The following is a 13169-nucleotide window of genomic DNA, read 5'->3' on the forward strand; positions in this document are numbered from 1 at the left end:
TTTTTAACAATGTGACCTGCTTGAAGCTGCAGGGAGTTTGGAACGTTCGCGTGCTCCTGGTGGAGATGGGTTAGTAGGCAGAGTGTAGATAGTGTGGTCAAAGGTGCCTGATAAATTCAGTTTATCACATGGTTCTGTAATTTATCTATTTAATCACATGTACAGTATATCACTACCACATAAGTTTTGTGTATATTTGTGTGTGTATGTGTATGTCTTTGTATTCCTGTCTTCCTACAGTGGCTCATTGACTTTTGACTTAGATAGATGATTTTGCAACACAGGGCCAGGGCTCCCCTAAGTCACAGATACTTTTGCTACTGAACGGCAGTAGCAGCGGTGATTGAATCATTACCTCCAGTGCATAAATGAATGCAAAGCTATGCCCTAACTATGTCATATACCTCTTCTCCCATCTCCCAATCCTGTCCCTCCCACAACATTTTCACTTGCTAGTTCAAATACTGACCATCTGAATTGGAATTTTCTACACTGGGTGAGAAAGAGTTCCCCCATAGAGGTAGGCTATCTTTGAGCCAAATATAGCACTGTGCTGTGATAGCACATTGTAGAATCCCCAAGCATTATTATTTGAGTGTTAGTAAGATCTACTTCCTTTCCCAGAGGGGGTTTCCATCTCCTCTGCTGCCAGCAGTGTCTCTGGGAACATGGGACAAAGTGTAAGTAAGAGTAATCATGCTTCTGATGAATATCTCCTCATTAGCCATGAGCACTGACCTTGCTCAAAGAGAGAAGAGGAAGGGTGAAGGAAAATGGTAATGGACTTAATCGTAACTGCTCTGAAAGACCACATTCCTCAGAGATGTGTGTTGCCTGAGCACTTGCCAAATAAAAGTACCTGAGCACATACTGAACTCTTTCTCTTTCATTGTATGGTACAGCTTGGAAAGAATGTGAGCATAGGTTTCTGAATTCCAGTTGAAGCTAAAGGGGAGATCAGAGTCTATCTCAATAAATTACCCTTCCCTTCCTGGTTTCCTTTTTGTGTTTGTTTCACTCTGTGTGAAGATCTCTCTTTCCCAGAGAAGTAGGAGAAAGTTTTCTTTTTTATCATTTGAGGCAATGTTCTATTACTTTTCTCACTGCAAAGCTTCACCGGGAGCAGAAGTACACAAGCAGGAAACCTTCGTCCTTTTGCTCTCTGCGTTGCTGTGTAATCTTGTTCGTTGGTATTTTGTTAACACCAGTTTATCTTCTGCGGGGAGGGCTTCTGTCCTCTGACGTTGTCGCAAATCAGACCTGAGAGGTTGGAAGCTGAGATGCAAGCTGACAGAGCTTCTCTTGTGTCAGAGGAACCTTAAATGCAAAATGATGCTTTGAAGGTTAAATGGAAAATGTGATGGAAGGGCAGCTGCGGGGAGTCTGCAGGGCCAGCCCTCCTGTTGTGGAGCCCTTTGTAATGCAAAACATGTGACACAGCTTCCTCCAAATCTATAGCGTGGCCTCCTCAACCCTGCATAACCATGGCACGCTCCAGCCTGCCTCCAACTTACTTTCAGCTGCCTTCAGCCTGTGGCAGGATAACGGTATTTAATTATCAGTGCAACTTGGTTACTTCATCATCCTCATCATCACAAAGGCAAATCCCAAAGGGACGTAGCCTCCTTGCAGATTGAGCACACCACAGATTGATCTCTTGGTAGGTCCTTAAGACAGTGTGTATGAATGTTTGGTCTGTGGCATTCTTATGCACCACCTCAGCTTTTGGTGACAACATGAGTAGCATCCTGTAACAATATTCCTTGGTAAATATGCTTCATAGTTCATTGGTCTTCCAGCCTAAGAATATGTCCATGCCAACGTAGAAAGTCACCAAACTGAAGTAAGACTCACTGACCTATAATTCCCAGGATTGCTCAACATTTGCTGCCCTCCAACCCTCTGGTATAGTAACTGATTTTAAGGAGAGATTAAATATTTTAGTTAGCTGCTCAGCCGCTTTATCCTTGTGTTCTTGCAGAAGTCTTGGGTATATCCCAGCCAATCCTAATGACTTGCTTTTATTAGTTTTTGGACAGTTCCGTATCTTTAAAATGTTTAAAAAATAGGTAGATATCTTCCCAACATCTTATGTGGTGGAGTTTAATGCTAAGGAATCGTTTAGTTTCTCAGTAATATCTTTATCCTCCTTAATTGCTCCTGTTACTCCCTGATGGGCCAGCTGACCTACTGTCATGTCCACAAGCTTCTCGCCTCTGATATATTTGCAAGATGTCTGATCATTTGTATTTGTCTTTGACTAATTGCACTTCATAGTCTTTCTTAGCTCTCTCCTAACTCCCAGTTTACATTTCATAGATTCATAGATTCTAGGACTGGAAGGGACCTCGAGAAGTCATCGAGTCCAGTCCCCTGACTTTCTCTTGCCGTACTTAATGCTCCATGTTATGGGTGTCACTTGGGCTGGATTTCCGTTTGCTGAAGCCTCTTATTTTGATCTGGTTTGGCTCAAATTACCCCTTGAATCTTGCATTTGATTAGACAGGTTTTTTTCTTCCCTTCTTGCTTCCTTTGTTGTTGGGGGTTAGTCATACCTTATGTGACTGTTACTCTGCCAAAGTAACCCCCATGCCACATCTGAGGATTTGCCTTTCCTTGCTTTTGAGTTAGCCTCTCTCAGATTGGCTTAATCTTTTATTTTATTTTTAAGTCTCCCTTTCTAAACTTCAGTGTCCCCAGGCTAGTCTTTAATATCATCCCTTTGCTGAAAACATTGAACTTAATTAAATTCCGGTCACTGTTGCTTCGTGATTCAGCTACAATTCCTTTTTGAACCAACAATAGCATGTTACATAAGACTAAGTGGAGAACAGCTTCTCTTCTTGGCTTAGCTGTTTGAAGCAGCAATCATTAAAACGGTCCAGAAATTATTTCTGTAAACCTTGTCCCAATGTCACGTTTGACCAGTTCGTTTGTGTGCAGTTGAAGTCACTCACTGTTATTGCTTTCTTGGATCTTGCTGCCTCTTTGATTTATTGGTTTGTTTTTCTGTTTCCTTTTTAACAGGAGAAATATTATTGTTAATGATAAATATTAAAAATGATTAGAGGCCTCACCTTGGTCAGACCCCATTGTGCTCCATGTTGTTTGCACGTATAGTAAATAATAGCTCCTTCCTATGGGGCTTACAGTCTAGAAGACAAGACATAAGAGATAGATGAAACAAGCAAGTGGGTGGAGGTAGCAGTGGAGGATGGCATAACAAAAATAGAGTATCAATATTGATGATGATGATGACTGATTATTATTATTATTAATAATTAATAGAAGTATCAGGAATGGTCCCCTGGGAGATAGCTCAGTGGTTTGAACACTGGCCTGCTAAACTTAGGATTGTGAGCTCAGTCCTTGAGGGGGCCATTTAGGGAACTGGAGTAAAAATCTGTCTGGGGATTGGTCCTGCTTTGAGTAGGGGGTTGGACTAGACATCCTCGTGAGGTCCCCTCCATCACAAATATTCTATGAAATACCAGATCTCTTGGTGGGGGAAGGGTCTCAGAGAATGTTTGTTGTGAGCTCTCCAATGGAAGAGGCAAACAATGTTCTCTCTCTAAGGTATTCATTAGTCACTGGAATTAGATAGTGCTTTACAGATACAAACAAACAAAGGGCTTTAAACAGCCTCACTCTGAAAACAAATCCCTTCTCCTCTCACTTGCTCAGCTGTCCTTTTCTGTATGGGTGTGCTACCATCAGAGTCAGGATCACCCAGTGATTAGGGCACTAGCTGGGGACTCAGGAGATCTACACCACCACAGACTTCCTGTGTGACCTTGTGCAAGTCGCTTAGGGCCAGATTTTTCAAGGTATTTAAGCAATTAAAGATCCAGATTTTCATGGGAATTAGGCACTTTGGTGCTTTTGAAAATCTCTCTAGACACTTGTCTGCATCTTTAGGTGCCTAAATACCTTTAGAAATCTGGTTTCTAGTGCCTCAGCTCCCCATCTGTGAAATCGGGATACTAGCACTGGCCTGCCTCCCAGGAGTGTTGTGAGGATGAACACATTACAGATTGTGAAGTGCTCAGTTACTCCAGTTCCATATAAACACCATATATAGATACATTTCACTAGCTCTCCAGTCACCATAGAGTCACCCAGGGTAGACAAGACCTTAATTTTTAATGTAAAAAGAAAGTAGGGAGGAAAGAAACTTCTAAACTTTCAGGCCTAAATCATTCTCTTCCCCACACCACTCACTTCCCTCCCATCCCATGCTCGGTAGATCAATCTTGACTGTTTTTTGAAGGTTTCCAAGCAGCATCTGAGACATATGCATTGTTTGGCAGCCATGAAGAGGTGAAATTTGGGACTTGGGGAAGAGGAGATTGCAAATGTTCCTTTCTCTTCGTCAGGGGACAATCAGCCCTCTCTCTGTGGGGGGAGGTGCGAGGAGGATTGCTGAGGGAGGGCTGCCAGGCTGTGCCAGCTTGAACCACGGGAGATGAGCCTCAGCCAGACTCAGCTGACTGCATTCTCTCTGTGCAAAGATCCCCCCAGGAAGCGTGTGGACTCCCCAATGCTGAACCGGCATGGGAAGCGGCGGCCAGAAAGGAAGTCAATGGAGGTTCTCAGTGTGACAGATGGAGGTTCCCCGGTCCCAGCTCGCAGAGCTATTGAAATGGCACAGCACGGACAGAGGTAGGTAGCCCCCATAGCCAGGAAAGATGAACCTGGTGCTCCTGGCCTCCCCTACTTCCCCTCTACACCCTATACACAGGAAGAGTTTGAGAAAATGTTCTATCCACACCAGTATTGTAGAAACATCAAGCAGCACTCGTGGTTACTGGCACCATCGTCTCAGTTCTGTCCATGGCGTGAGGGTCCTGTCCACACTCAGAATCCTACTGTGTCATGAGAATAGTATGAGTCTGGAGAAACCCTACCTGACTCCTTTGGGTGCCTCTCAGGGCTAATGTCAAACTCAGTATGGCCCTGATGCTCATAGCTCACTGGATTTCTTAAGCGTGGTGGGTATGTATCATTCCAGTTCTCTCATATGCAAGGAAACTGCTGCTGTTGTGATATGCTGGAGAGGAGTGAGGGGGAATGGTGTCCCCAGGGGAACTGCTATCTAAGCTGCCCTTCTGGTTGTAGTGTACCATAGAGACGGTTTCCACACTCTTTACAGGAGGGCCACACCAACGAAAGGCAGAAAGAAAGCATGTGGATTTGGAATTACACAGAGATATATCAATCTGTATCAAAGAACATCACACGTACATATACTGTCAATGCTTTAGCTTGTAATTCAGCTTTTGTGACATGGTCTTTTCCCTCAGCTGTTAAGATCTTCTCAGGAAGCGTCTCCTGTGCCCAGAAGCTCCTTTTGCTGGCTGACAGTTGGGCAAAGAGACTGAAATAAAGACATTCAGAGGCCCTTAGAACTGCCTGCGATTCTTTTTGGATGTCTGAGGCGGTTCTAGCCCTAGAGTGAAGAAAGCTATTCCCTGAGAGCTGCTAGGATTTATTCCTGGGGTCCATGGCTGGGTATCCTTAAGATTCAGTGTCTGAAAGGTTCCTCATCATAGGTCAGACAGGACACCAGCTTTATTCCTCCCCCCCCCCCCCCATCCAACAGTGAAATAAAAGGATCTGTATAGTGATCAGGTAGCTGTTTTGGAGAAACATGTTTCACAGAGGCCACTGATGTCAAAGAAGGTAGAATGAAGAATAAGGCTGAGCACCCTGGGAACAAACTGTTACCAAGCAGTAGTCACTAGAATCAGACATCCACCTTTTCCCCATCTCGCCTTTAATATCCAGTCCTGGTATCTGGAGGCCCTGCTGGCCCATGAAGGTCTCATGTATGAGACAGCCACTGGTGCAGTGTACAGACTTCAGCACCCCAGCTGCAGACAGTCTGCTGTCTTTGTAAGTTGCTGTACTCTGCAGTTGCTTTCGGGAAGCATTTACCTAGGTGAAACAACAAAGAGGAACCAGGAATAATGGTGACACAGACAAACTGAGTTAGGGGCAAATCATTCCACCAGCCTAAAGCTTCCTGGCCTGATCCTGATGTGTTCTGATAGTTGGAACGCTCCCTGCCACCTCTCACCTTTGGCTTGTGAGTCCATAACAATGTGTCAGAAAGCTAAAGAAAGGGAAATCAAGGGCTCATATTATCCTGCGTATTCTCTTTTGCTTTGAATGGCCCATTCTCCCCCACAATTGAAAAATGTTGCAATATGAGGTGATCAGTGGAAAGAGACACAAGGGGAATGTCTGAGCTTATCTCAGAGACACTGGAGAGAGATGCATTGGCAGCATGTCAGTGAGGGATAACTCTAGGTTAAAGAAGGCAGGACTCATGCCGGAGGTATCAGGGACAATCAAAAGGAATACACTGGGAGAGTGTGTGCAGCAGACAACTTCAGCTAAAGCAAAACATATTGGTCTGATCAAGGACAGTGGAGGGGCATACACTGACATTATGAGGGATGATGCCCAGTTCAGTGGTGCATATTTTGGAAGAGGTTAAGGGGAAGGCGCTATTTTATTTCAGGCTCAAGCTTTCATTACTCAAACACTCTCCACATCTGTAGATGACAATGGCACAGTATGAGTTGCTGGCAGTGTGATGATTTATAACATGAGCTGGCTTCATTAACAAAAGCCACTGCATGGAGAGTGTCTGGGGACGGTACACTGCTGATAGGGGCACCATCTGTCAGAACAGTCAGTAACAAAACGCTAGGTGCCTGCAGCCAAAAATCAGGCTTTTTAAGGCTAGCTGTATAGTATTCAGCAGCAAGTGACCCACAGAGGGTGGATTTTGCAGCACTTCTTCTTAGCTCTGTGACTTTCAGGGGGTGGTGCTGCCCTGATATTCTCAGTCTGGGCAGATGGATATCCACTGCTTTATTCCAGGAGGATTGTACTGCATTGGGAAGGTGAAGAGAGACTGAGGAGACAGTCCTGGTTAGAGATGAATGACTGTAAACTCCAGGAAATATACACCCATTGCTTCCTTCACAAGCTACTAGAGATGCTTCTCTAGCTCAGTGGGCAAAGCACTCCCTTGTGACTTGTGTTTTAGTCCCACTGCAGTGAACATCTGTTTATATGCAGAAAGAGGATGCATGTGATAGCCTCCAGTTGTATGTGGATAAATAACATACTTGGCATCCAGCCTGGGACCGTAGGAGCCTATCATCTTCATATTATGAGTTTGATATCCTCTAATAGCCACTCAGGCTTGAAATAGGGGACTCAAACCCAACAGTTTGGTAAACGGGCTTTTGTGCTGAAAGCATTAGGAAAAAACATAGCCCTTCAGTGAATTAGTCCTGGAGAAGAACAGTGGAACAAGTGAAGTCCTGCATGACAACTGGCTTCCAGCTTACAAGCTGCTGCCCACCCAGCTCTGCTTGAAACAATGGTGTTGGCCCCTCTAAATGCTCTCTGTTGTTTCTCTGACTGTATGTGACACACTAAAAGCACACAAATGCCCACATCTGGTGATTAGGTTTGGTTTTATCCTGATTTTAGCCAGCCCAAATGTATTGAAGAGGAGAGTGGTACTGAGCTACACCTCTGCCAGTGCTCTTCTTTCCTACCCATTTCAGACTGCTTGGCTCCTCCTAGAAGCCACAGCTTCACTCCTGCCAAGAGAAACATCAGAGGGGGGGGGATAGGTACATAGAACACCGTAGACACCTCATGGCACTAAGAATCTTGTGAAATGGACAGCCCCTTCTTTAAGTGGTGCCTGTTACCCCTGCAGCAGCTGGAACTTCTCCTGGGGTGCTAGGATTTTCACAGTGGCAAGGGTCAGAGTCGAGAAGATTTGCTCAAACTTCCTAAAGTTAATTCCATCAACTATTCATTTTCCTTCCATTCTTTTTCTTATGGATTGCTGAGGTGAGTAGCACAAGTGAAATATCAGCCAGTGCTGGCAGGCTGTATTGTATAGAGCAGCTATCCACATAACACAGAGCTTACACATAACATAGACCTCCTTTAGTGAGGCTTTTAGAGTCCTGCTTCTCAACTGCTGGGATTCTGACCAAGTTTGGGAAGCAGAATGGTTCTTTTTGAGGATGGAGAGGGGTGTGGGACTGGCAATAACGAGCTATGAAGAGTAGAAAAATAAAAGAGGCCTTTAAGAAGATCTGTTTGCAGTTTTGAATCTGTGCCCAGTGTGTGCTTAGTGTTAATGACTTCCCAGAAAGGCTTTCAGATTCCTAGCAGGAGTAAGGAGGGCTTTGCTATTTTCACATTCAAGCGTGGTCCATCTCCAGTGAGAAATGTGAGCAAGTTGACTCAGCTAGGGTTTGCAGTGCAGTAATGGGGAGCAGGGTGCTGGGTGTGTTTGTTGGGGAGGTCACAGACCATGACAGGCTGGGAGTCTACTCTTAGAGAATACTTCTACAGGGGTCTGATTCTGCCATGTGCTGAGGGCCTCAGCTTTCACCAAAGCCAGTGGGACTGGGAGTTGAGGATGCTCAGCAACTTCAAGAGATGATCAGCACCATTCAGGATGGAGCCATGGGTCGGAAAGGAGCAGGAAAAGTGTTCTGGAGATTTGCTTTAAAAAGGACCTGGGTTTGGAGGGCTTAGAGTCAGGGACGCTTTCAGGTGAATCTCTTTTATGAATGTCCATATTAGTAACTCTGTTTTCTCACTTTGTTCCTGCCATAGTAAAACAATGTTCAGTAAAAGCCTGGATATCTCTGAAGCCAATCCCAAATTCAACAAAGAAGAAAGGTATAAACACTGACAATCTGTTCCTCTCCTCTACCTCACTGCTGAGACCTTAAAGATGCAGCTCTTATCTTCTCCATGTGGGGATGCAGCTGCTCATGCCTAGAGAGAGCCAGGGACGGTGGGCGGTGTTTTGTGAGGGGGAGGGGTTGTTTTTGATTTTTTGGGGGGAGGGGTAGGGTGTGTCTTCTGCAATAGAATGCTATGTATTTTTGTATACAGCCCTTCATACGAATCTCTCCCCAAATGCTTCATGCACAGGCTGTGTCTGTCTTAGGATTTCCCCCTAAAATTTCATATTATTGCTACCACTGATCCAGCCCCCCTGGGTGTTCACAATGGTGGGAGTACTGGTGGGAGTGTGTAGAAAGGTGACTGGTATTTTAAACCACCGTCTTACCTGAACCTGCTTTGAGAAAGGCTGAAAATGCTGATCTTGTATGTGGACTACACTAAGCTCCCATCATTGCTAACTCCAGTGCAGCTGAACCAGCGGTAGCAATGGTGGGAAGTTTTAGGGTCAGAAGAAAAATGCCTTCAGCCAAGAGGCAGGCTTTTTAAGGCTGATGTAGATACACGAGCCAGGGAGAAAGAAAAGGAATATTTGTGGGTGAGATTTGTGGGTGAGATTCAGTGGCCTAGGAAATAGTTGCAGGTAGGTGGGAAAGAATAAGTGAAAGGGCAACTCCCAATTGCTGCGGAGAGAGGCAAATGGGGCGGGAGCAGAGAGGCCACCAAATTTGGGAATTTAAATAGAGACTCTTGGGTTCATTTACAAAATTAATTTAGCCTTTTGGAGGAAGAGGGTGTTGTGGAACACTGAACACCAGAGTGGTGGAGCTCTGTTCTGGTGCTAACAACGAGCTATAACACAATGGGTAATTCCCTACCGTATTGTAGCCCTCCTATGCTACATGATAAAGACAGTGCTTAAAAACCCTTGACCTTGTCCCCAGTCCTTATCTCTTGCACCCTGAGCCAGTGTGGTTATGTCTTTATGGGATTTCCTGCCATTGGGCCATGTGCAAGTCTCATGGGGAAAGTGGGTGGCAGAGGGAACACCCTGTCAATTAACAGTCTGTAATAACAACAACAATACTGGGCATTTATATTGTGACATTAACTCACAAATCCATCTAGTTAAGGGGCCAGCAACAAAAGCCACAGTCAGTAGGACAGAGGCCTCTCCTTGGCACTGAAGTGGGAGGAAAGTTGAAGGTTTCACGACAAATCTGGAGGAGCCCCGCTTCCCTTTATACAGAAACCTTGCCAGTTTAATATAATCATGTGCCTTTAAATATAAACCCTTAGAGACTTCCCAGGTGTGAGGGTGACAGTCTCCCTATCAGCCTTTCACAGACTGACACAGTCAATTGAACACGCGGTTTAAGGGCCCTGCAGCTCCCACAGAAAAGAAGGGAGAACATTGAGTTTGCCAGCAGATGGAGGAACAGATCCTGAGACAGCACACCAGGTACTCATTTGTATGAGATCCAGCAAGAAATGAGCAGTGCACCCACGCTGTCAGGATCTCATGAAAGCTTGTGTCCAGGAAGAGGTAATGGATTGCCAATGGATCACGCAAACCTGGTTCCTGAGACTCGCAGCACTGTTATCGTAGATACAGACCTTTCATATCCCCCACTCTAATCCCTCACTGAACCAAAAAGCAAGATCTGATGAATTTCTGGAAGCTTGGGCATGTCTTGTTAGCCCTCTCTAAATTATTCCAAGACTGCTCAGAAAAAAGAGCCCTTCCACAGTGTTTAGGACTTAGTCCTAGGTACAGAAAGGCCTTTTCATCTAGTCTGTGACATGAGAACTGTCTCCTGTCTCCCCAACTCCACTGGTTGCCCTTTGCACTTCTTCTGCAGCTGTGCAAAGGGTGGAGAAGATGACACTTCAGGAACTGCTCGGAGAATCCCTTAAAGACACAACTGCACTTCTAGCTACATCACAGAGGAGGTGTTTTCAGAGGGCAGGAGGGCTGGGCTGGCCTTCTGCAGGAGAGCCTCCTAGGGGCCTCTTTTTGAAAGGAGAGCAGTGAGGAAAGAGATGGATTGGCTCATTCCCTGCCACCTCCCGCCACACTTTTATCTTTCTAGGTGTTAAGCTGAAAGGGTCTCCAAGATGGGAAAATGAGTGGGAGGCTAAAGGAAATAGTCTTCAGATCTGCTAATGGATCAGGGAGAGGAAGGAAGGGCAGCAAAGAGAACCCCAGCAAAATGACCCTTCTGGGGCTAACTAATCGTGGTGGCCACTAAATCATTGGCCAACATTTCATTCTCCAGTTTTTTTATTTCTCTTTTTTAAAAGGAATACTGCATCTTTAAGGATCCTTCCCCTCTAGATGCACATGGTTGTCTTAGTAGCTGAGGCCACTGTCCCTCTCTTCTCTCTTTTTTCTCTCTTTTAGCTCCCTTTTGCTCCTTTCAATGCTTTCCTACTTCTGTATCTGGGTTGCTGCAGCTCCGTAGTTCACTTGCTTCAATATTGCAGGGAATGCACATGTCTGCGCTGCTGGGTCTATTGTGTCCTGGGTTTGTTATTTTTTAACCTCATTTCCCATCTCCCTTTCCCCTAGTCTCAATTTGCTTTCTGTTCTTTGTTAAAATTCTCAGTGCCTTTCCCTTTGGGGAAAATAACTCACAATGAAAGAAAAGTGAATAAATCTGTATACACACATAATGTATGTATTTCAGTACACTGTGTGTGAGTATGAGTGTATTTTATATATATTTACGCACACACTAGGAACCAAATCCTGCTCTCAGTAACATCCGTTTAATGGATTTTCACTGATATAACTGAGAACAGGGTTTGGCCCTATGCATATGAATTAGGATCTTATCCAGATTATAACTCCAGACCAAGTACCAATGGAGTGTCACTCATGCATAGGAAAAAGCACTCACTATAATGCTTCTTTCCACTTCTCTGTCAACATACAATATAGTGACTTTTTTTTAAAATTGTATGTGAGTCTTAAGTTTTCTTAAGACCACCCCCATGTTGCCTGGCACAGCGTTCAGAACAGTCACATAACAAGAAGCGCATCTGGCTGTGTTTATAAGTAAACTGTGAAATCAACTTGGCAAATGCTGAATTTGGCATTTATGGTCGTGATCATCTTGTGGAGGATTGACCTGCCATGGGTAATTCTGGCAGCTAGGGAGCCTGTTACAGAAACTGAAGAGAGAGAGAGAGAGAGAGAGAATAATGTTTCTATCCTGCTTAGAGTTTGGTTTAATATCAAACCAGAGCTTTTCACATTAATCAAAGGTCAGACTGGAAAAATAATAGATATCGATAGTGTCCCAATCTAGCTCACGATCCAATCAGAGCATAGAAAGTTTAATAAAAATAATCCTACCTCTTCCTTGCGTGCTTCGATCAGCAGTGAAAAATTAAGAGTGTTGAATATTTAAATTGCTACCATCAAGCTTAAGAGTCAACATCCCATGGGGACAAATGGAAAGTTCACACCTCTTTTAGGGTTGGTTTACGCTCTGTTCACATTGGAAGGCTATCTCTGCAACTTCTAAGGCCTGGAGGCTTGATTTATTTTAAATGAAAAATTAGATTCTGGAGCACAGGATTGCATCCCCAGGGATAAGTACTGGCATGACCCAGCTAATCTGAATCCCTGATTTTAACGCAGTAAATGCTCCCTCATGGCTATTAAGCTAGTATCAAAGCATGGTTTCAACTTTGCCTACAGTCTCACTCACTGGGCTCCCAGACTGGCTCAGAAATGTGTATTTTAATGACCAATACCTTTCCCAGTTCATGCATAGAAAAAGATGCTTCTCGCCAGGTCAGTTTGAGGGGCAGGAAGACACTGTGCTGAGCAAAATGGGTGCAAAGAGATCAGCCTCCTTTTTAACACTCTGATCTAACTGTTCTTCATCTAAGAGATGTTATGGAAACAAAACAAGGAACGCAAACCTCCAGCTCTGCTGGCTGGTTCAGTTGGGTGGTGTTGGTTTCCCTTAACACCTTAGTATGTTCTCTCCCAATTCCCAGTTCCCAAATGCAAAAGTCGGACATTTCTGCATTGTTTGTGTGCAGTATGGAAATCATTGTCTAGTAAATGAAACTGTCCCCTCGCATTTCTAGTCTCCTGAGCGGGAGGCACCTGTGGCAATAATTCTGAGCATTCGGTTCTCTGAACAGTATTTCACTTTGCTTTTCGTACTCTTTTCTCCACCTGCCTCCACGTCGTCCCCACCCCCACCCCTCTCTCTCTCTCTCTCTCTCTCCTCTTTATTTCCACCTTCCAAGGATGGCGAGTGCTGATGCATTGGGGTAAGCTCCAGTTTTGGATTATACCTGTTGTTGGACTTGTTATATCTTATAGAGAGATTTTTTTAACTTGCAGAGTTTACAAATATAGATGTATAGACTTGATCAAATGAAACTTTTTAATAATGAGAGAGGTG

At 44.5% G+C, this 13169-nt stretch overlaps 1 protein-coding gene across 13 annotated transcripts in view; it reads left to right on the forward strand.

The window, feature by feature from the left end:
• Window positions 1–13169, forward strand: part of BRSK2 (BR serine/threonine kinase 2) — a 493899-nt gene that overhangs the window by 427694 nt on the left and 53036 nt on the right. For 10 of the 13 annotated variants that reach the window (XR_007774500.1, XR_007774497.1, XR_007774499.1 and 7 more), the window contains exons 12-14: window positions 4512–4662; window positions 8665–8730; window positions 13012–13035. Coding sequence is in view for 9 of the 13 variants with exons in the window: in XM_050953680.1 (XP_050809637.1) it covers window positions 4512–4662; window positions 8665–8730; window positions 13012–13035 (241 nt within the window). In the remaining 4 variants the exon portion in view is untranslated. The remainder of the gene's footprint in view (window positions 1–4511; window positions 4663–8664; window positions 8731–13011; window positions 13036–13169) is intronic. The other 3 variants (XM_050953682.1, XM_050953684.1, XM_050953686.1) reach the window with 1 other exon arrangement.

Source organism: Gopherus flavomarginatus, chromosome 5 (assembly GCF_025201925.1).
Source record: "Gopherus flavomarginatus isolate rGopFla2 chromosome 5, rGopFla2.mat.asm, whole genome shotgun sequence".
Lineage (NCBI taxonomy): Eukaryota > Metazoa > Chordata > Testudines > Testudinidae > Gopherus > Gopherus flavomarginatus.